This window comes from Ilyonectria robusta (assembly GCF_021365365.1).
Source record: "Ilyonectria robusta strain PMI_751 chromosome Unknown BGZ61scaffold_15, whole genome shotgun sequence".
In the NCBI taxonomy this organism is placed as follows: Eukaryota; Fungi; Ascomycota; class Sordariomycetes; order Hypocreales; family Nectriaceae; genus Ilyonectria; species Ilyonectria robusta.
Window position 1 is genome coordinate 965,540 of NW_025764449.1, and position 21,258 is coordinate 986,797.

At 55.3% G+C, this 21,258-nt stretch overlaps 3 protein-coding genes across 3 annotated transcripts; 2 read left to right on the forward strand and 1 right to left on the reverse strand.

Annotated features, from left to right (window-relative positions):
* Positions 1-484: 484 nt before the first annotated feature.
* On the reverse strand, positions 485-4,022 carry BGZ61DRAFT_424438 (uncharacterized protein). The gene is made up of 3 exons (XM_046243605.1): positions 3,461-4,022; positions 3,006-3,388; positions 485-2,950 (listed from the first exon to the last, which is right to left on the reverse strand). Exons 1-3 carry the CDS (start codon positions 3,548-3,550, stop codon positions 892-894), a joined length of 2,532 nt encoding a protein of 843 aa, XP_046102080.1. The 5' UTR covers positions 3,551-4,022; the 3' UTR covers positions 485-891.
* A 4,522-nt stretch (positions 4,023-8,544) lies between these two features.
* BGZ61DRAFT_60439 (acyl transferase/acyl hydrolase/lysophospholipase) lies at positions 8,545-10,958 on the forward strand. The gene is made up of 2 exons (XM_046256903.1): positions 8,545-9,550; positions 9,619-10,958. Exons 1-2 carry the CDS (start codon positions 9,039-9,041, stop codon positions 10,853-10,855), a joined length of 1,749 nt encoding a protein of 582 aa, XP_046102081.1. The 5' UTR covers positions 8,545-9,038; the 3' UTR covers positions 10,856-10,958.
* Positions 10,959-15,920: 4,962 nt separating this feature from the next.
* BGZ61DRAFT_480432 (uncharacterized protein) lies at positions 15,921-20,039 on the forward strand (the record flags this gene model as incomplete). The annotated part of the gene is made up of 8 exons (XM_046249189.1): positions 15,921-16,016; positions 16,191-16,273; positions 16,352-16,830; positions 16,889-17,297; positions 17,383-18,219; positions 18,337-18,464; positions 18,626-18,705; positions 18,756-20,039. 8 exons carry the CDS (start codon positions 15,921-15,923, stop codon positions 20,037-20,039), a joined length of 3,396 nt encoding a protein of 1,131 aa, XP_046102082.1.
* Positions 20,040-21,258: the final 1,219 nt, after the last annotated feature.

Here is a 21,258-nt window from a genome sequence, read left to right on the forward strand (position 1 = left end):
GGAGCTGTTGTTGGCCCTGCAGAGTGCCGACGCCAGCGCCTCCACCGCCGCTGTTGGTGCCGTTGCTGTTGCTGAGGTGTTGCTGCGCAAGTTGCTGTGCGAGCTGCTGTTGAGGTGATATCTGCGGGTGAAGAGGGAGTTGTTGTTGTTGTTGTTGTTGTTGTTGGTGTCGAGCCGCAAGCGGGGATGGGGACGGAGACGGATCGTGGGGGTTTGGAGGCGTCGGAAAGTTCATGTCTTGCTGGCTAGGGCCGTCTTGGGTCGTCTTTATTAGAGGTTTGTCTTGTCTTGTCTTGGGCTAGCCCCGGATAGTCAAGTGGAGTTTTGTACTTATCAGGTGTCTATGATATCTCTATACAGGGGTTACATTGAACATCATCACCAACACACCTTGGCATGAGATATATCCAGTGCCATTGCTTTCTGTTGAGAAAGCATTGAAGCACTAGCATCTCGCAAAAAAAGTTCACGTGGTTGATTCGTCGGGCATATAAAAAGTCATTTCATCCGGCACTACGCTTCAATTCGTTCTTTAGCTATCGTCGGCACATCACACAATCCAGATTTCTTCTCCTTTTTCCCCGTTACTTTTTTGCTCTGCTCTTTTCTCTCACTCTCTCATACAAATATACGTCGACACATTCGTCATTGCTTCATGACATGTGCACTCTCAGAGCATGTTAAACACAAAACGCCTGGTCATAACGTGTCAGCATCCACGCGTGGACATCATCGCCATGTAGCGAGCGATCCATCCTCCAAACTAAGAAATATATCATGTCATGTACGTCGTTTCATCGTTGTCGCGAGTTCGCCAATCGTCGTTTCCTGAGGGCGAATAGGAAAAAAAAAACCTGGGTCCAGTCAATTCCTCCTTTTGTGTCAGCCGGCTTAGGTCGCATCAACCTCCATTCTGTCCTCTGTAGGTTTAGCTTCAATTGTCGACTTCTCCTCGGATTCTGAGTTCTCCACCAATGACACAGTGGTAGGGTCTTTATGATCCAACACTGTTGGTCCAACTCCGTTCCCGGTTCCTCCTCCATTTCCTGTGCACAGCCGATACTCGCCATCTGCTTTGGGTTCGATGATGTTCTCATCCAACGCCCATTTTGCGAGAAGCCGGTCAACACCTAACCTCTGACCTTCTCCCTTTTCCATATGGCGCCCAACGTGCTCAGTCCACTCATCCCATGACGTAGGGCCCTCAAAGACCGTCTGGCAGTCAGCCTTGGGGCATGCTGACCGCTGAGGGGGGTGGCGTCGTTGAACGAGGCAAGACACCTGCATTTCTTTGACGTGGGTCTCCCACTCAGTTTGAAGTTTGCTGTCTCCTTTTGCAATCGCCCTCTTGATCTGGAAAGGAGCATGCATCCGCCGCAGGTGCTGCGTAAACAAGTCCTTTCTGTTGAATTCGTTGCCCCTGCCTTCCGTGGTGCTTTGTGTACAAGCAGAGCAACGGTAGTACTGCAGGCAGAGATGTTGCGAGGCAATGTGCCGCTTCCATTCGTTCTTGGACCCAAACGTACTTGTGCAGCCAGCGAACGAGAATGCACAAGGGAACGGCCGAGTGTGGGCAGCAGCGATGTGCTTCCGCAGGGAAGACGAATCCTTGAAAGGGGTATGACTGCAATGATTGCATCGTGTGTCCTGTTTCGGGAGTGACCGTCTCGGGGCCTTCGATCTCGAATTCGGTGTCATTTTGAAATCCGTCGATGCCAGGGAGTCATCTGCACCAGATTCAGTTGCATCATGCGAGTTCGTTTCTTCAGTCCTAACCTCAGGCAAGCCATCGGGTAAGATCGTTCGGGGTCTGTCCACTCCCTTAGGGGTCTCATCGCTTCGGTGGCGAACATGGCTGAGGGCCTTCAGCTGCTCTGCTGCTTCCTGCATCTCTGCCGAATCTTCCCCCTCATCCTTTGGTTTGACGTGGATGCTCGCAGCATTGATGGGTACGAAGGAACTGGTTGTAGGACTGGTCTGGGGGACATAATCGGGTCGATCAACGGGAGTGGGTCCATCTCTCGAGGCAGAGGAGTGGAATGTGTGTTCATGGCCATCCCCTTCACGGCGTATGCGTGCAGGAGTTCCTACGGCATGTTCCCTGGCCTCCAGGAGGATGCGGCCGTCCTCCACTTCCTTGGCCGATGGCTTGATTCCAGAAGAGCCAACCAACCTTTGATACAGGTGGATCATGTTATGCGAGCTGATATATCCCAGGAAGCAGCAGACTTTATCATGCTGAACCACGTTCCAAATGGAGTGCGGCATAGAAATGAGGAGCATTGTGGGGGGACCCAAAAACATACCCTCGACAGCAATCTTAGCCCCGAGAGGAGGCGTGTTGTGCAGCCATTGAGAGAAGAATGACATGTCAGGGCTTGCATCACCAACAAATGTGGTACAGACGAGGATCCGAGGTTCATCAAACCTGAGATCAACAACGGATTCGGGATCGATGAGCTGGTCTTCACGATCCCTCGCACCCTGGCCATCCGCATCCGTGCCATTTTGCAAACCCGTCTGTGTCCGGGCCGGCAACGGTGCGAGACTAAGACTCTGCCCCTTTCCGGGTGTGAGAGTGAAGAAGATGGGGGTTTGGGCAGCAGGCGGCGGGTTTCCAGTGGCTCCATTAGTTGTACGGGAAACCTGCGTGTGCTGCTGCTTCTGAGCAAAGACCTCCTCATGCAGTCTCTGGGCGCTGAAAGGTCTCCCAGAGCCAAGTTTATGCAATGCTTCCACCATGTTAGATGTGAAGGAACGTTCTGAGCTATCTGGTTGGTTGCGATCCGGGGAACAGGCAGCAATGGCCTGTTTTACTCCATGGCTGCCAGCTGTAGGGGGATCTGGTACTGAGCATGTATCAAGCAGTAAGAGGATGTCTGATTGAGCATCCTCGAACAGGCAGCGAACGCCGTCCCACTTTAGCTTTGCAGCGTCTTCCCGAGCATTGCTATGAAGGTGGTCAGACACGGGAGTCGGATCTGGTCAAATAACAGCCTACTCACCACGCCCAAAAGAGCTGGCCATCGGCACCTGCGTATCCGTGACCAGCATAATAAATAATGAGGAGGTGATTGGCTCTGGCATGTTCAAGAAATGAGGCCATCTGAACGCCCAGTTTGATGCTGGGATTAGGGACCGTGGGAATATGCCATCGTTCGGTGCGGAAGTTGTACTGTTTCTGAAAGACCTGCTCTAATGCAACGAGATCCTCGTCAACCGATTCGTCTTCTTCCCACCTCAACAGCAGAACGGAGACATCAGTGTATGGTGGGCGCTCCGTCTGGCGCTGGATGAGCATGGCAGCATCTTGGAGGTGGCGGGCAAAGGACTCAAAGTCATGACGTTCGGTAATGGGAGCTTCTTGCACGGGGTAGTGCTGCTGAGGCTGTTGAACGAGCTCAAGTTAGCACAAATGGTGACTGGACATTCGGGGTGGTTCGAGGGCGGAGGGGCTGACCGATTCGTGGGGGTACGGGGCAGGCTGAGGCTTGGGAGTTGTAGCATTGACCTTGGGAGCCAGCTTCCGCTTTTTGCTGGAGGGTTCCATGGACGAGAGGCGGTGGTCGACGGTTCGGAGGAGGGATTGTCGTGGCTATTGGTAGGGGACCATTGATTGGCGGACGGGTAAAACAGCGGGTGGACGATGACCAGGAGCAGGTGATGGAGGAGAGGGGCCAAGATTGACGGAGATGAGGGCTCGAGGCTGAACGCTGGCAGTAGGAGAGTCGAGGGCGCGTGGACGAAGTGCCGAGAGGCTGAGAAGAAGAGGTGGAGAGGGGGCAAGGCCACACCGCGAGCTGGAGAGAGATTGACCGATAGACTGAAGAGATTCCGGGAGATACCGAGGGACACTGGGAGGGGGGAGGGAAAGAGACGGGGGTTTACGAGGGAAAACAAAATAGGGACAGGAGGCCCAGAAGGAAGGCAGAGAAACGGAGAGGGGCCTAAGAGAGTGAGCAAGAGAGGAGGAAGCGGGTGAGAGGGAGCGAAGACCGAGACCCGTGAGAGCGAGAGAGAAGAGAAGAGGGAATAAGGCTGGCGTAGGCTGGAATTGGGGGATCGAGGCTCGCGCAAGGCTGTCGTGTCTCTGGAGCCCAATGTGGAAATGTGGGGGAGTATTGGCCTGTGATTGGCTGGTAGGCGAAGCGCAAAGGACCCGCGGACAGTGCAGAAATGGGGCTTTTTGCGTCGACGCCTCGACGGGACAAACGGGGTGGGGACAGGGAGAAGGCAGGAGCGACCCAGCAGCACCCGGCAGGGCCAGCAGCAGGCGGGAGAGGGCAACAAAGCAAGCCGAGAGGGGCGGGCTCCGCCTTCCCGTCAGCCTCTCACCTCTGGGCTCTCACCTCACACATGCTCTCACACACTCACTCACTCACACCACACAGCTCCCACCGTACAAAGCAACCCGGCTACGTACGCAAAGTTCGGGCTGTCACAAACCCGGACATGCCGTTTCTCCTGGTGTTTTGTACGTCAGCCCAGAAAACAAGACAATTTCATCCTCCAAAGGCCAAGGATCACTCTTGACAAGGTTGCAAGGGCGGGTGGCGGGCAGCGGATGACAGATACGGCGTAGAGAGAGGGGAACAACGTGGGAAAACCCGCTTGATTGAGCATGTACGGTCTGCGGGGAGAAGGCGGAAAGAGAACCCAGCAGGCCTATAACGGGGGTTCAGCGGGCCAGCCAAGCAGAGAAGCAGGAATTACCTGCAGCATCTCCAGTCTTCAGACCTACCTTACACCACACACAGTCCGCCGAGTCCACAGATTCCATACAGTCCACACAGTCCACACAGTCCGCACTACTCCGTTATACTCGCAGCCTCCTCCGCTCGGCCTACACTGCTACACTCTACACACTACAAACCATCTACCTCCACGCTACACGATACTGCAGACACGCGGCCGGCTGATTCTGGTGCATCTGCAGCCAATGGCGCGCTCTGTTTACACCCGTCCCCCTCACTCTATTTCCCTCTTCCGCTAATTATTTTTTGCATGTGTGTGTGTGCAGCTCCCACTGCACCCGGTATACGGTCTACCCTCCTTGAACATTCAAGATTAACAGCCCCATTCCCAAAGTCCCAACAGCTCCATCGACTTGCTCCCCTCGTCTGTCCGTTGCACGGATGAGGCACATGCCCTACCTAACCGGTCTCATCTGGCACCTGACTGAGACCCGCCTCCTAACACCAATGTCAGCAAGCAGAGACCTGCCTGCCTGTATGACTTTACCACTCCAGCTAGCACCTCCCCACCCTAGCTACCCGACGATGCGGCCGCGGCCTCCGTCGAGTGGAGTAATGGCGCACCCTCCCCTCTTCCACCCCGGCCGGCGACTGTCAATGGTGGGCGACCAGAAGTGTCCGAGTATCGGTGCATGATTTGCGGACGAAGCGGACGGAGTGGCCAAGAGACAATCTCGGAATGGGCAGTGAGAGGTCGCCCGGAGGACAACAGAGAGGGCCGCGAGTGGATGAGACGGCCGAGAGGGCTACGCTACAGTAGCACCGGCAGCAAGAGGCACAGCTCGCATCATCATGATAGGCTCAGCCCCCTCCCAAGTCCCAGCCGGGTCCAGCAGGAACGCAGCCCAGCAAGCAGCCCAGTCCAGCCTGGCTGCCGCCCAGTTCGATACCGGCAGTCGTGGACATACCATTGTCCAGCACATCATCCATCCACACACCCATTCATCCATGCCGAAGGCAGGGCTGTCTCGTTGTCTCGCCCGTTCACTCATGCTTCACCGCCGAGCCGACGAGACGGCCAAAGCGGCACAGGGTCGGTGACCTCCTCTCCAAGTTCCCCGAGGTAAGTCGGAGTTTGTCTTACTTGACATTGGCGGGTATTGGAAAAAGGTAGGTTCCCAAGGTCCATGTCCATCAAAATACCGGCCACCATAGACTGCAACCATGGAAAGGTGAAAGTCAGCCGGGTGAGGAGATGAGGCCGTGCTTTCGTCCCGTTGGCCGCTGTGATGGCTGCATATGTGAGGTTGCTGTTTGTTATGATCCAAAGTGGGGTGCTTCGTACATATTCGTACATGCCAGGCCGGGTTGGCTTTGTCCTTTTGGCCGCCTCAGTCTGAGGAGCCAGCCTCAACTCACTCGCCATCACCGTAGACAAATACTCGACTTCGTACCCCCACTTTGGCGCACTGATTAACACGAAAAGACAAGCAAGGGCCGCCACGGCCTGTTTGTCTCTCATACTGACTGTCCAGGGAATCGTGAGGGTAGACTGTCAACTCAATTCCAATCCGGAGCTGCGTCGTCAGCCATTGAGGCAGGGTTCCAGGTTGCATGGTGCTCCCTGGGATAATGGGCGTTGGAGGACGGGTGACGGGATCATAGATGGATGTCCCAACGCAAGATCCCTTCCCCTCCTCTCCCTCGATGGAAACCCCTCTTCCGCACTTTGTTCGTCCCCAACATTGTTGTGTTGTCAAGCCGAATGGGTGCAAGCCTGGATTGTCCGCCTGGTGCCACAGGGCAGATGATTCGACAGCTTCATGGTGCATTCTTAGGCGGTGGCTTCTTTCCGAGTAGGCTGCATTTTCAGCAGCAGGACTGTGGAACTTGATTGGACTCGAGGTATCAGTTAGTGTTGGCAGTTCGAGTCTAGAGTCTTGGAGTCTGATGTTTGGAAGTTTGGGCGTGCATGCATCTGTCCGCCCTGCAGCTTCTGCCGAGTTGATGTGACTGGTTTCATGCCTTTTTGGTGTGAGGCCACACACCCACCACGGCGTGAGCGGGCATGGATAGGCATGGGAAGCACATGGGCTATCAGCCTCGTCTGCAATTCTTACTAGTGCCAAGAGCGAGGTAGCCTCGACGCCGTTGCAATCACATCACAGCAGAGTTGTAGGGGAGACAGAGGTGCATTGGGAAACCCGACCAGTCACCCAATGCCCAATTTACTTTAAAGCTGCGTCTCCGAAGCGTCTAATTGGTTCGTTGCATTCGCCGAACTCCCTCCACCTTTTCTTCCACATGTATGAATTCATACACGGCTTGCTGCTGTGTCTCGGGTGTGGTGGGCTCCCTCTTAGTGGTCCGGCTCGCCACCCATTCAAGATAGTGGTGAATCGCTTCTAAAAAGGGACGCAAATCTGTTCTGTTTATAGCGGCTTGAAACAGACATATGCCTGCTTTGATGCGGTATCCGAGGGTACCCCAGGAATGTCCGGGCTTTAGATGGCCGTAAGTGGTGGATTGGAGCGACCGACTGGGAGAGGGAGGGGCATGAGAGCTGAAGATGACGACGAGAGAAGGCTCGAGTGTGGCGAAGCACAGCCACTCCGTCTCCATAATTCAACCGTCGAATTGAACCTTGGCAGACAGTGCACAGCGCGCACACAAGCACAGCCCAAGGTGGACGCCAAATTGCCCATCGCAAACCAATTGCGTTGCTCATAGTTGGCGAGTCACAGTTTCAGTAAATTCCTAGATACATACTGTAGAACTTGCGATTACACAGTAGGTACCAGTTTGTATAATACCAAGTGCAGGATCTTGGCTTGGCGAACGCAGCCTTGGATCACCCGGCAGCTGGCCACCAGTCAAACCAACAGAAACGACGGAAACAGCGGAAACGACTGGAACCAGAATGGTCACCGGGCTCGAGTGGGCTTACCCACCCCTTGGAAGCACCCTGGAAGCACCCTGGAACGATCGATCCGGATTCTCGTCCCCATGCGACGGCCCCGGCGGAGGCTGAGACTTCACTGGCCGGCGGAAGGAATACGGACACAGCATATGTTGTAACCGAGAGCGAGACGAGGCGAGGAGGCGAGGAGGGAGGAAGAGGCGAAGTCCAGCAAAGACCAAGAGCCCCCTTCGTCTACGCAACAAAGTCCGCTGCGCAGATTATAATAAAAGACCTCCCACTCTAAATCCGAGAGCCAAGACCGAGGGCCGCTGCACAGCCACTCCCACCTTGTAGTGACTGGTTCCACCAAGCAATGACGAAGGGTTAGATGGCAGCCTGGCAGAAGTACCTCAGTACCAATGGTACTTTTCGTAATCCGTCGCACGTAGAATTGTCTGCCCCGTCGCCTTTACGATCAAGAAGTTGATGTGGATTCCGCCTTGCAAGTTGCCCATCTCTCAACCTTGAACTGCATGCATAGGATTACCTACAGGCAGGGCACCCGGGCACCTCCCGTGGCGCCCGGCGTCTCTAGCTCGCTGCTGTTCTTCGCACCCTGTCTCCCGCCAGTTCGTCCCCGCCGCAGTGCCGTAGCAGCGTGGCCTTCTGCCCTGTTAGTGGGCGTGCGGCCACTGGAAGCTGTCCACCGATCCCCTGGAATTGGCGAGGCGACCCCGCTGAAAGAGGCGGGAGCTCAGGCGCTCGGGCTGCCCGCTCGTGCCGGGTTCTTGCGTGCTTGCGCCTGTTGCGTCACACTGACAGGGCCTCAGCGCTGTGAGCACCGGGCAGCCTGCCCTACTCAGCGGCCCTAAGCTGTAAGCGGGTACCGTTACGTAGGTAGGTACTTCGCGCCGTCCCGCCATCTTTCCAAGATCCATGCTGCCCAACGCCGATTTTGCTGCGCTGCATGTCAACCTGTAACCTGTGACCAACAAGCATCCAGCTACCAGCAGTCAGCTCGTACCTATTACCTGACAGGACGCTTTCTTTTTACCCCGTCATACCTACCTACATACCTACATACATCCTTCTCCATCGCATTGCAACGACGGATTGCGACTCTGCATTTCACTCCTCAACAACCCACCCAGCGACTCGAATCCGATCGTCGCTACTCCAGGAACACGCAACATCTTCAATCACAAGTCAAACACATTCCAGCAGGGCGAATCCAGCCCAGACATACCCCGCGCCCATGGACTCTTATGGAGTCAGGAGGAAGGACACCACAAAGGGACCGCCCCTCCGTGTCCTGTCGCTAGGTAAGCGCCCGCTCATTTTATTGCGAGCCTCGAAATGTCGGCTGAAGCCCTTGTTAACTTGCCCTGCCAGATGGAGGAGGTGTCCGCGGCTACTCCATCTTCATCATCATCCAGGAGTTGATGCACCGAACCTTTGTCGAAACCGAAGGCCGCGCTCCCCGCCGACACGAGATCCCCAAGCCATGCGAACACTTCGACCTCATCGTGGGCACCGGCACCGGCGGTCTGATCGCCCTCATGCTCGGTCGCCTGCGCCTGGACATCGAGACTTGCAAGGAGCTCTACGTCCGCCTCACCCGCATGGTGTTTGAGACGGACAAGACCATCGCCGGTATTCCCTACCGATCCACCCTGTTCAAGGCCAGCAAGCTTGAGGAGGCCATCAAGCAGTGTGTCCAGGAACACACTGCCAACGACAAGGAGGGCAACGACGGGTCCGAGCCTGATCTCTTCAGCCCCCTCAACCCCGCCCTCTATTCGAGCGCCGCGCCAAGGCGCCATGCCAGCAACGCCAGTGTCGTCAGCTTCAGCGCTCGCAGCCCTGCCGCCCAAATGTCCCGCCCGTCCATGAGCTCGAGGCATGGCGACCCCAACGCCAGGTTGTACGACTCCCGAGAGAACCGCACCAAGACGTAAGTTTCCAGCCATACCAGCCCAGACTGCCCCAAATTGTAGATGGTGTTACTAACGACCGCATCAGCGCTGTCACTGCTGTGTACAAGGGATCTCCTCGAGGCTCGCCGCCCGCCGTTCTCCGATCCTACGACTCCCGACGCGAGCCACCCCCCGAATTCGACTGCAAGATTTGGCAGGCTGGTCGCGCAACCTGCGCGATTGGCCTCGCTTTCAAGCCCATTCAGATCGGTCAGTCGGTCTTCCATGACGATGGTGTCGGCACTTTCAACCCCAGTCCCGAAGCCTTGGACGAGGCCGTGGTGAATGAGTGGCCGGGACGGGAAGTAGGCGTTTTCGTCAGTATCGGTACCGGACGACGCCCCAGAGGCAGCGATGCGAACTCGCAGATGTGGTATGAAGGATTTCTCGGCGACTTCGCCGAGGCACGACGGAGGCTGATCTCCAAGATCGAGGGGTGCGAGAAGATTCACGAGTACATGGTCCGGGAACATCTTTCGAAGCGTGGAGTCAACGTCGAGAACTACTACCGCCTGAACGTCGAGATTGGTGTGGGCGAGTTTGGCATGAACGAGTGGAACCGTCTGGGAGATATCAGCACGGGAACTCGGCGATACATGGCCAAAGATGCCGAGCAGAAGATGATCCGAGGCGTCACGACCAAGCTGGCCAAGATTTATCGAGCCAAGATGCGCTTCGAGCGAGCAGCCCGAGGAGTCCCTGAACTGGTCAAGTCAACCTCAACCACCTTTGAGTCTCCGCTCGCAGTTGAGCTCCCTGGTGACTTCCCAATGACGGTGCCGCTGCCACACAGTCCACCCAGCCGGTCGTCGTTCGAGTCTGGATCGGATAGTCTCCATATCCACAACGGCTATGCCTCCCCTCGCAGCTCCAATGAGCGCATCCGTCCCAGCACAGGGAACTCGGGGGGTTCTCCTCCTCCGGGCCAACGACCAAGGCCATCGGCGCCAAGTGCAAGCGCCCCATCACTCCAACACAATGGCCCGGATCACCTCACGGTGTCAGCTCCCACCCCATCACAGTACTGGGACGGTTCAGGGTCTGACTTGATATCCATCACGAGCCCAGATGAGCAACCGCGGCCGTCCTCATCATCGAAGCAGGCAGGTCCGCCTCCGACACGAATCGAGCCACCGCCGCTCCCACCCAAGACACCGCTCCCCGAGAGCCAGCAGGGAGGCAGACGGCCACCACCCGCCATCACGCCTCCGTATCCTCTGGACGACGAGGAGCCGCCGCCAGTGAACATGGCCCGAAAGCCTGATTACCGAGGCAGGAAATGAACAAGGTCATAAAAATGTAGAAGGGCATTAGGGAATAGGGGGACTAGGTTTTTGTTTCACGATTTGGTTCCCCGTCGCTATGACAGTTCCAAGCTGGGGATGATGTTCCGGTGCCAGCTCACCCGTCCCGGGAAAGGGACCCGGGATGTCTGAAGGCAGGGATGGCGTTGGGGATATTTCTTTTTGGGTTGATGATTGTTTGTTTCCTATGTTTGTTCTAACATATCTAGATACCACCGGGAAAGGAATACATACTCCAAGATTTGGCTTTTTTTTTTATCAGTTGGAGGACGCTGGAGGAGAAGAGCGAGTATGTGGACGTGTAAGGGATTCTTACTAGAACTTAGGTACACTGAACTGAACCAAACTGAATGGAAAGGATGCTTGAATGACTCGCACAAGAGGGACCCAAAACGATGGGTAAAAGCAATGGCCGTCTCTAGAGTGAAGTGGAATATAATAGAGCGATGCGATTGGGATGGTAGTGATGGCGAGGTGTTGCGACAAAGAAGTGGAATGAGAGTGACGCTGACAAGGCAGCCAATCAAGCGAACGAGGCGGCCTCGCATTGAAATTGCAGTTGACGGGGCAGAGGATGTGGCGGGGACTCTGGAAGCCTGGAAGGGTCTAGAGGCCCGGTTTCTGTCACTAACAACACACGTGTGAATGATCGTGGTGCTACGTAGGTAGTTTGGTAGCCCATTGGTATGGGCAGAGTCGAGTCAAGTGAATGGCCGCATCTGGGGTAGGCGCGCAAGGACCACGAGGCTTTACATTAGACGCCCCAGCTTCTTGAGCTGTCTGGTGAGGGTATGGATTGGTAAGTGGCCGAGTGTCCCATTGTGTGTCAGCTAGACGAATAGAGATGAATCAAGACAATCAGATGAGGTGCGCTAGTCAGGGACAGTGCCAGTGTCAGTGTCGTCAGTGTCAGTGTCAGTGCCAGTGTCAGTTGAATACTAATGCAGATACGATATGCTCCACGCCTACTTTCTGCCCTGGATCTCGCTACGGCTCGACGGATACGACGCAACTCATTAGCACGGTAGCATTATCTCATTCTCATTCCGGGGCTATCCAAAGGGCCCCGGGAGGTGTGGCGAGTGGTCCGACAAAGGCCCTGTGGCGGGCGATCCTCGAACGTTGAGCAATTGCCATCAATAATGGTCATCTTCCCAATTCCCCCCTTCAACTCGCTAACTCTACCGTGACGTGATAGCGGGTTTGTCAGTGCTGACGGTGTTAGTGTGAAATCACGGATGATTCCGTCAACAACGTGCTCGCCCTCTCCACGCACGGAAACTATGGGCTGTACGAGTAATACTAAGATCTTCATCCGAGGATCCCGTGCCGCAAACACGCCAGCGGAAGGCCCGTGGGAAGGCTATCCCATCCTACATGGCGCAGGGGACCTGTCCGGGGGCTGGGTTACAGGGGGCAACAGTGTTGCAGTAGAGGTCAACAGTGGCTACAGTGGGTGGCCCGTATCAGGGCAAACTCCGTGAGCACGGCTTGTGGCTGCACTGGAGGCCACAGTAGGGTGACGCCAGGCACTAACTAATTCGTGCCGACAGGCCTACAGGGGACGGAGAGACCCGCTCGCCGGCAGAATCGCGCTCTGGCATGCGGGTGAAGAAAGACATGGCTGTTGCTAAGACCTAGGACGTCGCAAGTTGCTGCCAATAGTAGGGGAGATATTGGCGCAAATCGGAAACGATCAACGTCGAAAACACGCTCGCCGGTCTCAGACGGCCATGGCTTCTCTGACTGTAATTTAACAACGTGCTATCTTCACTCGACTGGATGTGAGAGGGGTGGTCAGCCATGTACAGACTTCTTCTCACACTGGGACGGGGGTCCACTATGACATCCGCGGGCTAGCCTGGGGCCGGGGGGCGGGTGTATGTCCACCATATCTGTTAGCGCAAGGGCTGTCGGGGCGGATTGATGCCCCCGAGTCCGTCCTCTGGGATCTGCGTTACGGGATTCAAGAACAGGAAAAAGGTGCACACACTTGGCCGTTCTCTTCGAGACCCAAGGGCGGGGAGTGGATAGAGCGGATGGATCGATCGTGGTTGAAACGGGCATGTGAGCGGCCGAGATACGGAGTAGACAACGTAGAGAGACCGCCCAGCAGATGCTCCTAGGACCAGCCTCTTGTACCCCTCAACAAGAGGGGCCAGCAGCGTTTCTGCTGTACGAAGCCATGCAAAGGTACGAAGGCACCAAGACTTGGGAACCTTGCCCTCTTGCTTGACTCCATCTTGCATTTGCTTCTTCCTCTGTATGAGCCACATCAAAGTGGAGCGGATGTGCGGCACTAACACTCCCGTATGAGCTCAGGGCAACTATCCAGGTACCGCCAGCCTCGGCATCCAGCTCTCAGTCCCCGTACAGCGTACCCAGGCAGCGTATCCGAATGCACCACGCACGCATCTTCCAATTGCGCCATGACAAAAGTCCATCTGAAGCAGCTGCTCAACGCCAAAATCCCTCGCGGCCCTGCTATAATGCTTCCTTTTTCTTTTTTCCTTTCCGTTCCCGGCGTTATCCAGTCAGCCCCGGCCGAAGTGCGACGGGCCTCGCCCCCCGGTGGTCCAAGCCGGCCGGGCAAGGTACCGACGGGTAATTAATTTAGCTGGGTTAAGGTGGTGTCGCTGTCACCCACCCACACACACTGACACACTGACACTCAACGCGCACCCACCTCCTCGCTCGCAAAGGAGCTCCAGTTCAAGCTCTCCTAGAGCTCGTGAATACGCGGTAAGGTATTAGTTCGCGCGGCGCGGAAATCAGAAAGAAAGAAAAGGAAACCCACCCTCCAGCCTAACACCAAACAGGCTGGTACAGACAGTGTAGTGTACATGTCACCCACCCACCACTGGCTGTGTGTACCAGCCCTTCCCCCATCCAACTACTATTCCCCATCACTTTTCAAGACGCCATATCATATCCTCTACGCACCAGCCAGCCATATCAGCCCATGGAAGCCACAGTGCCTGCGTCTCACCCATCCTCTCATCCTCCTCCGCCTCCGCCTCTTTCTCCTCCCCTTGCCCTCCGCAAATCGAAATCCGGGCCAACTCGCTGGGCCTGTGGTAGTAGATTCGAACTGCCGTGCGAGGCTTGCCAACCTTACCTCCCCTTGGTCCTCGCCGGTAGTGCTGTGCCTAACTACCTGCCTTCCCAGCTAGCTCGAACGATGGGAAGTGGACTAGTCGGCTCCAGACCTCCCCTAGAGTAAGGCGCAGGGCACCTGCAAGCACGGAAGTACAGACGGTCCTGGACTCCTGGCAGGTTTAAGGCAGGCACCATCTCCGTCTCCGTCTTCTGTCGTGGTCCTGGCCCGCCCTGACGAAGCCATTCCTCTTTCTTGGGTCCTCTTTCTTTGGTCCCTCCAGTTTTCCCCCCTTGGCCTGTTTTTGATCACGGGGTTCCCGGGGTTTTTTTTTTTTTTGGACGGTCGACACATATTACCGTCCGTGTGCCCTTGCGATCGAGGCCTTTGACAGAAAGCTGCAGAGCAGTGACATCGGTTAACCTGCCCACGCGACATCACGACGCTCACTGGCTTGCCACATCCGTCCTCCCAACTCGACCACGTGGGACATCTTGTGCGCTGCGCCAACTGCGGCTGTGACTCCGATTCGCGACTTGTGGTTTGCGACTGCCAGTTGCGCCTGCGCCAGCGACTACCGCTGCGGCTTACGACTACGCCTGCAGGACTACTACGCCTGCAACGCCGACCAACGCCTACAACGCCGACTCCGACTTGCGACTCTGCCAGGGACTACGGCTTCGACTACGTCAACGTCTACGACTAGCAACTCCGACTCCTCTTCCACTTCGTTGTCTCGCCTTCACCCCATCGGCTTTGGCGCAGTGCTTCTACCAATTTTTGCCTTTCCACCTTTCGCCACCTTTGTGCTTGTTTTGGCCTCGCCTAAACGAGGCTGTTTGGACTCACTCTGCCCCTCCCATCTTCTCCTCTCATTTCTCAGTCATTTTCCTCCATACTTCCGCGCGAGGCGCCAGGCTTGTCTCTTTGGTGGGGATACGCACGAGATACGACTAGAGCGTGAGAGTCATGACCAAGGCGCGCGACAGACTTGATTGAAGACACTCACTCGTTTGCTCCATTGCTCACTTTTTGCGACTGAGCCGCAACGAACCAGGGGTCGTCTTTTTTTCTCACCACAAAAACCACACCAACCACCTCCGTAGCTTTTTTTCAAGCATTGCAGACGGGCATCAGCACGAGCTTCCCCGGTGTCCAGTGTTACCCGAGACTCCAGCTGCGGGACATACACACCGGACTGCTGCACGCCTAGATCTGCGGCTGTGCAACCAACAAGATCGAGATCCAACCCGGCCACGCCAACCAACAAACAAACCCAAGACACACCAAGCCGGCAGACAACCAGCCCAGCAAGCACCGCGACGCCACCCCCGGTGCATCTCGTGCCCTCTCCACACCGGCATCCAATCCAGCATTTCCCCTTCCTCTAACTTGCATTCAACTCATCGCCTTTGGGAGCTAGCCGTTGCTGCCGCAGCCTGAATTCATCTCCAACGCCCCAAACTCCTCTATCCTCCTACATCTCACCTGGTCTCCCCCTCTCCTCACCGTCTCACCGCACCCCCTCGTTTCTCTCTGCATTCTATCAACTCTCATCACCTTACCCCCATTTTATCACGTCGCCGAACCGTGCGGATGGGTCGCCCGCCTCCTCTCGCTTCCCCCCCTCGACTAAGCAGAGACACCGAGATTCAACATCGCCCGCTTTGACCCTAGTCTTCAACTGCCGGCCCGCTTCCCCAACCAACACTCCGGGGCCGGCCCGCCCCCTGTCGCAACCACCTCCGCTCCGACTGTGCCCCGGTTGGACTAACGGAGGAGCTTCGGGCCCGTCAGGTGGAGGTTGGTTCCAAGCTTGACGCCCCAGCCGGCGCCTTAGCCTACCCCCTCCGTGCCACTCCCGAGTCCGCATCCGCGTCCGTGTTGGCCGTCACCCTACCTGTCGTCCTACCATCCCGTGCTGTCGAATCCCCGACGGACAACACCATGCCGGGTTCCGAGGCCTTACAGACACAGGCCGCTCGTCGCCGTGCCGAGCGCCAGACGTCGTCATGTACCGAGTGCCGTCGTCGCAAGCAAAAGGTAAGCTCCCTTCTCAGTTCCGACTCTCTTCATATCCTGCTCCCATTCTGCCGGTGTTCGGCTCACCTTTCTCGCTACTACCCCTCTCCTTTAACGCATCCGTGGCGATAGTCAGTAGTTGACACTCGTCTGGATGTCATGGCAAATCCTTGATGTTAACACGACTCGTCGCAGTGTTCCCAAGGCCAGCCGTGTACCAACTGTATCCGTCGATTTCCCCAACCCATCTGCGAATACAAGGCCAAGAGCCCCAAAAGGTGAGTTATCCTCAAGATGTCACCACCCGAGACACTCCCCGCTTCGGGATGCACAGACATTGACACCCATAACTGTAGGCATCCACATGCGGGAGCGGCCGAGCGGCCGCCCATGGCGGTGGCAGTCAGAAACGGCCCCTACGGTCACCTCAACCCTGCTGCGATCCACGATGCTATCCTCCAGGTAGACGAGTCCTCGCATGCGATGCTGGGTGATTCTCCCGACTCCAACCACTCCTCATCCTCATCAGACCACAGCTCTGATCAAACCTCACCCACTGAGACAACAGCAACCCCCTGGGTCCCTTTCAAAGTAACCTTCGACGAGGAGAATGACCCCGAGACCATGCTTGAAAACCTTCGTGTGATTTTCGAACGTCGTCTCAGTATCGCCAACCGTATCCCGGAGAAAGAATGGACAGATGACGACGCAAAGGCCCTCATAACGGCAGAAGACGCCCGCCGACCCCTAGCTCTTCCCGTCGAGGGCGCGATGGAACAGCTCCGCTTTTTGCCCATGGCTCCAACCAAGATGAACAAGGAGCTTGTGCGGATACGTAGGTGTTGCACAAGACCCTCTATGTTGAACCTCGCTGACTGCTGATGGGTTCACAGATCTACAATTGCTGTGCCGCTTCAAAGTGTCCGTGGACGGAAATCCGGATCCTAACAATGCCTTCATGAAGCACTGGGTTCCATGTTGCGTACAAGACCCTCTCCTCTTACAAATTGTTTTGTTTACATCTGCTTGTTTCTTTTCTGAAACGGGTCATATCCCCAAGACATTGGCCATGATGCACAAGGGCAGGGTGTACCACATGCTTAACGAGCAGCTTCAACACGAAGCCACTATGACTAGCGACACCTCCATCCTTGGTGTTGCCCAGATGGTCATCGATTCCTGGTACTGGGGAGCCACGGCTGATCTGAAAGCGCACATTCGAGGTCTCAAACAGATGATCAGACTGAGAGGTGGTTTGGGCAAGTTGGGGCTACACGGCTTCCTGAGCAAGACAGTGATCATGTGCGTTCTCCCTTTCACATCTTCAGAGATGGTGACTTGGATTCATCATTGGTTTTTAACACAATCGAAACTAATTGGCTTATAGTCATGACGTCGTTATGGCCCTCGCCCATGAAATCGATCCTTTAATATATGGTCATCCAGGTTTCGAGTTCAACGATCCTATCATGATACCATTTCATACCGCGTTGAATTCTCCCCTCATTTTCGGGTGGCCGACATTCACAGCCTGCGCCAACTCCTTGCAGCTGCATCCCAGCACGGCCATGATTCTAGACGACATACGATACCTCATCGAAACTGTTCTTATGTTGCCTGAGCAGGCCACCGTTGAGGAGCTTCAGAAGGTTGTAACAGCTGCCGGTTGGGTTCTTGACCGCATTTCCGAGCTACCAGAGGACACGCCTGCTAGAGAAAATCCCAACTCCCGGGGCAGTTCCGCGGCCACCAGTCCAAAGGCTGCGCAAGATGCACAAAGCCCTGAGTCCAATAGGTCTGATAAATCTTCTCCGTCTGTTGAACTGCCAGACTGGATGTATCGCTGTGTCCGCAAGACTGCATTGATCTATTGTCGCGCGATCCTGAACCGCACACCAACCAGCGACATTTGCTCCGAAATCGATTTTCTCATGATCTGGCAATCGGTGTGGGCAGTCACCCTGCCGACCTGGAAAGCGACAATAGGCATCTTTGTCTGGGTCATGTTGGCAATTGTGCCTAGCTGTCACAACTCAGGGCCCGCCCGCTTCATAAAGACGCTCATGGTTGCCGGGTTCATGACAATTGGGGTTGACAACTGGCACCTTGTCATGGATGTGACAAGAACGAGCTTTGCACTACAGAAATGGCTTGCGGGGGGAAGACATGGCTACGAAAATGGAATCGTGAAGGGTCTTAGCGGGGGGGAGAGCGTCGTGGAGAAGTACGGGTTTACTCTCAAGGACGTTCTGCCAGAGATAAGCCTCCCGGTTGATGATGTATGATGTTCGGCCTGACTTGTCTCATTCTCCCGTTGGCGCGGACCACGACACTTGCAAAGTCACATGCGGCCCGACGGCTCCCGAAGCCCCGCTGCCACGTATTACGACATATCTCACTCAGCCTGTCGATCCAGCGACCAACACAACCAGTTGGATCCACCACGGCACATTGTGAAACTTTCAGTTGGTATGAAAAGCCCGCCGTGTCCAGGTCATGATCCGGGTGCCTATCTCGTAAATTTGCTCCCTTCCGGGCAAGTTGATCATCAGAGCCACGGCAACGCCGCATCACATAATCGACATTATCCATGATGTGCGACTTCAATCAACTACGGACTGGTATACCAGATGGACAAGTCCTCCTCCCCCAAGATGCAGGCTACGAGGCGGCCTTGCGGCGATGGAGCGCTGCCTGCGAAAGGAGAGCTGTATGCGATACCTTTGATGTTGATGTTTGACGTCACTAACCGCCATTTAGGCTGTTGTCGTCAAGCCAACATGCGCAATGGAGGTATCTGCAGCTATCAAGTTTGCTGTTGCGACCAAGATACCTTTGACAGTTTGCGGTGGTGGTCACTCCTCGAGTGGAACATCCTCATCTGACGGCATGGTCATCGATATGAGCAACATGAGGAATGTAGATGTCAATCCCGCAGAAATGTCGGTCACTTTCGGCGGCGGTTGTCTGTGGGAGGATGTAGACACGGCTCTCGAGCGCTACGGCCTCGCGACTGTCGGCGGCGTTGTCAACCATACTGGTGTCGGTGGACTGATATTAGGTGGAGGCCATGGCTATCTCACGCCGCTTCATGGTCTCACCATTGACAATCTCATTTGGGCAGAGGTTGTCCTTGCGGATGGCACAATTTCCGAAGTGTCCGAGGAGAAGAATCCCGACCTCTTCTGGGCCATCCGCGGTGCCGGTGCAAACTTCTGCGTCGCTACAGCATTTATGAGTAGGGTCTTCAAACAAGGAAAGGTCTGGAGCGGCACGTTGGCTTATTCATCTGACAAGCTATCTGAACTTGTGGGTGTTGCCAACCAGCTGCACGACCGGCACAATTCACATGGCCATTGCCTCGCTCTTGGCATAGGTTACGGCCCAGATGGCGTAACCCACGTTATCTCTGCGATCCCTTGCTTTCAAGGCTCGGAAGAAGACGGCAAGGACTACTTTTCAAAGCTTCTAGCCGTCGAGGCGATTGCGAACAACACTGCAATGATGTCGACGGCGCAGATGAACACGCTGCTGAACCCCATTTTCGAGCATGGCATTAGGCGTCTAATGGGATCTGGGAACGTGACAATGCCTCTTGATGCCCAGGCCTTGTTACAGACTGCCGAGATGTTCTGGGAGTTCTGTGACGCTCGGAAGGGGATGGACAAGTCGGTCATCGCGATAGAGATCTTTCCGACTGACAAGATCCGGGCCGTTGCCCAGAATACGACTGCTTATGCCAACCGAGGCGACTACTACGACGCAGTGACAGCATTTGGCTGGGAGGACGAGTCTCTTGATGGCGACGTTCGACAATTCAACCGAGAGATGTGTGCGCAGATTCGTGAGTCCAACGGATATCGTGCTCGTCCCAGCGAGGAAGGATCCAAGGAACCCGTGGGCAGATACATCAATATCGAAGCCGATTACATCTCACCACGAGACGCGTACGGTGTCAACTTCCCTCGTCTCCGAGAGCTCAAGGTGAAATATGATCCGCAAAACGTATTTCACAAGTGGCACGGGATTGTCGAGAGATCTTAGTGACGATGGAACCGTCCTTGAATAGTAGCCTGGTTGTGCTTTTGAGGTATTCCCTCTAATGATTTAGTACCAAGATGAATTTAGTAAGATGATGTATTGCTCGTCATTTAATACAATAATTTTCAATTCAGATTGGTCTCCTCTCATCTGGGTTGGTTTGAGTGAACATGCTGAACTCGGCAAAGCTAACGTGAAGAGACCTAACAATATACATTCTAAGGATTTGACAACAATGCTCGAATCCATTTCTAATCCAAACATGACTCTTTACCTTTCTCGAAATAGAACATGGGTTGAAGACAGGGAAAATTAGCGAAATATAGGCCTGGGTATAGGGTAGCAAATATCAATATTGAGATGGGGGATCGACCTCAAACTGGATAATCGAAACTGTTTGAGGCTGAATTGTTTGACTGTCCAATGTTGACTTGGTACTAAGTAGGCAATAGCTCGGCGGTGCAATCCTACCATGCTACAAAGCTGCTCCCTCGGTGAGGATATCAATCAGCAATTATCAATCTAGGTGGAAGACACCATCAGGCCCGTTGACACGACCCATAGACGCTCCTTGCTGAGAATTGAGCTCATAACGGTGATTACCATGATCTTGACCATTAGGAACACAGCCAGAGTAGTATTCTCGTACAAGTCGCCAATGTCGTCCCCTCGTTGGCCTCCCCGGTCCAGCCACCCTTCCATCGGTTGTCGCCTGTCGCCTGTCGCCTGTCACTGAGTTAGCCGACATGCGTCAGGGTTTTGACCGGGGACTGCCCAGGCCAAGTAGCAGCTGACGACGAGCTGTAGGGTGTGCAGTCCCGATATGGGAAAAGGCGACGCCCTCAGCTTGACGACCCTGCTTCCCTTCCGTCCGCAACCCTCGTTAATTTGGGTTGCAAATGCTACATGCTACTGTCCTCGAGGGCGGAGGAGATGCCCAGTCAACGTAGTCAATGGCGCTAGGGAAGAAACACGCTGTGCCCCCGGGCTCCGCATCCACCTTGTTTTGGTGTGGCGCTCGACATGGGACCGGGCAGCGGGCAGTAGAGGATATCGTGGGATAATGAGTGGAGAGAGAGGGGAGAACGGTGGGCGGCTTTTGTTGGGGGGTGAGGGGATAGAGCCACAGGATTGCAGCACTAACATGGAGAATGGTACGTCTGGTACATGAAGAGGTCTGAGAGGCGTGCAGTCTGTGGCTTCGGTGAGGGTTAGGGGAGTG

Coding starts and splice junctions, on each gene's coding strand:
- BGZ61DRAFT_424438 (XM_046243605.1), bottom strand. CDS start 3,550: ATGGAACCCTCCAGCAAAAAGCGGAAGCTGGCTCCCAAGGTCAATGCT. Junction 3,389..3,460: donor CCCCGTACCCCCACGAATCG/GTCAGCCCCTCC, acceptor CTCGTTCAACAG/CCTCAGCAGCACTACCCCGT. Junction 2,951..3,005: donor GGCCAGCTCTTTTGGGCGTG/GTGAGTAGGCTG, acceptor CCACCTTCATAG/CAATGCTCGGGAAGACGCTG.
- BGZ61DRAFT_60439 (XM_046256903.1), top strand. CDS start 9,039: ATGCACCGAACCTTTGTCGAAACCGAAGGCCGCGCTCCCCGCCGACAC. Junction 9,551..9,618: donor CGAGAGAACCGCACCAAGAC/GTAAGTTTCCAG, acceptor CGACCGCATCAG/CGCTGTCACTGCTGTGTACA.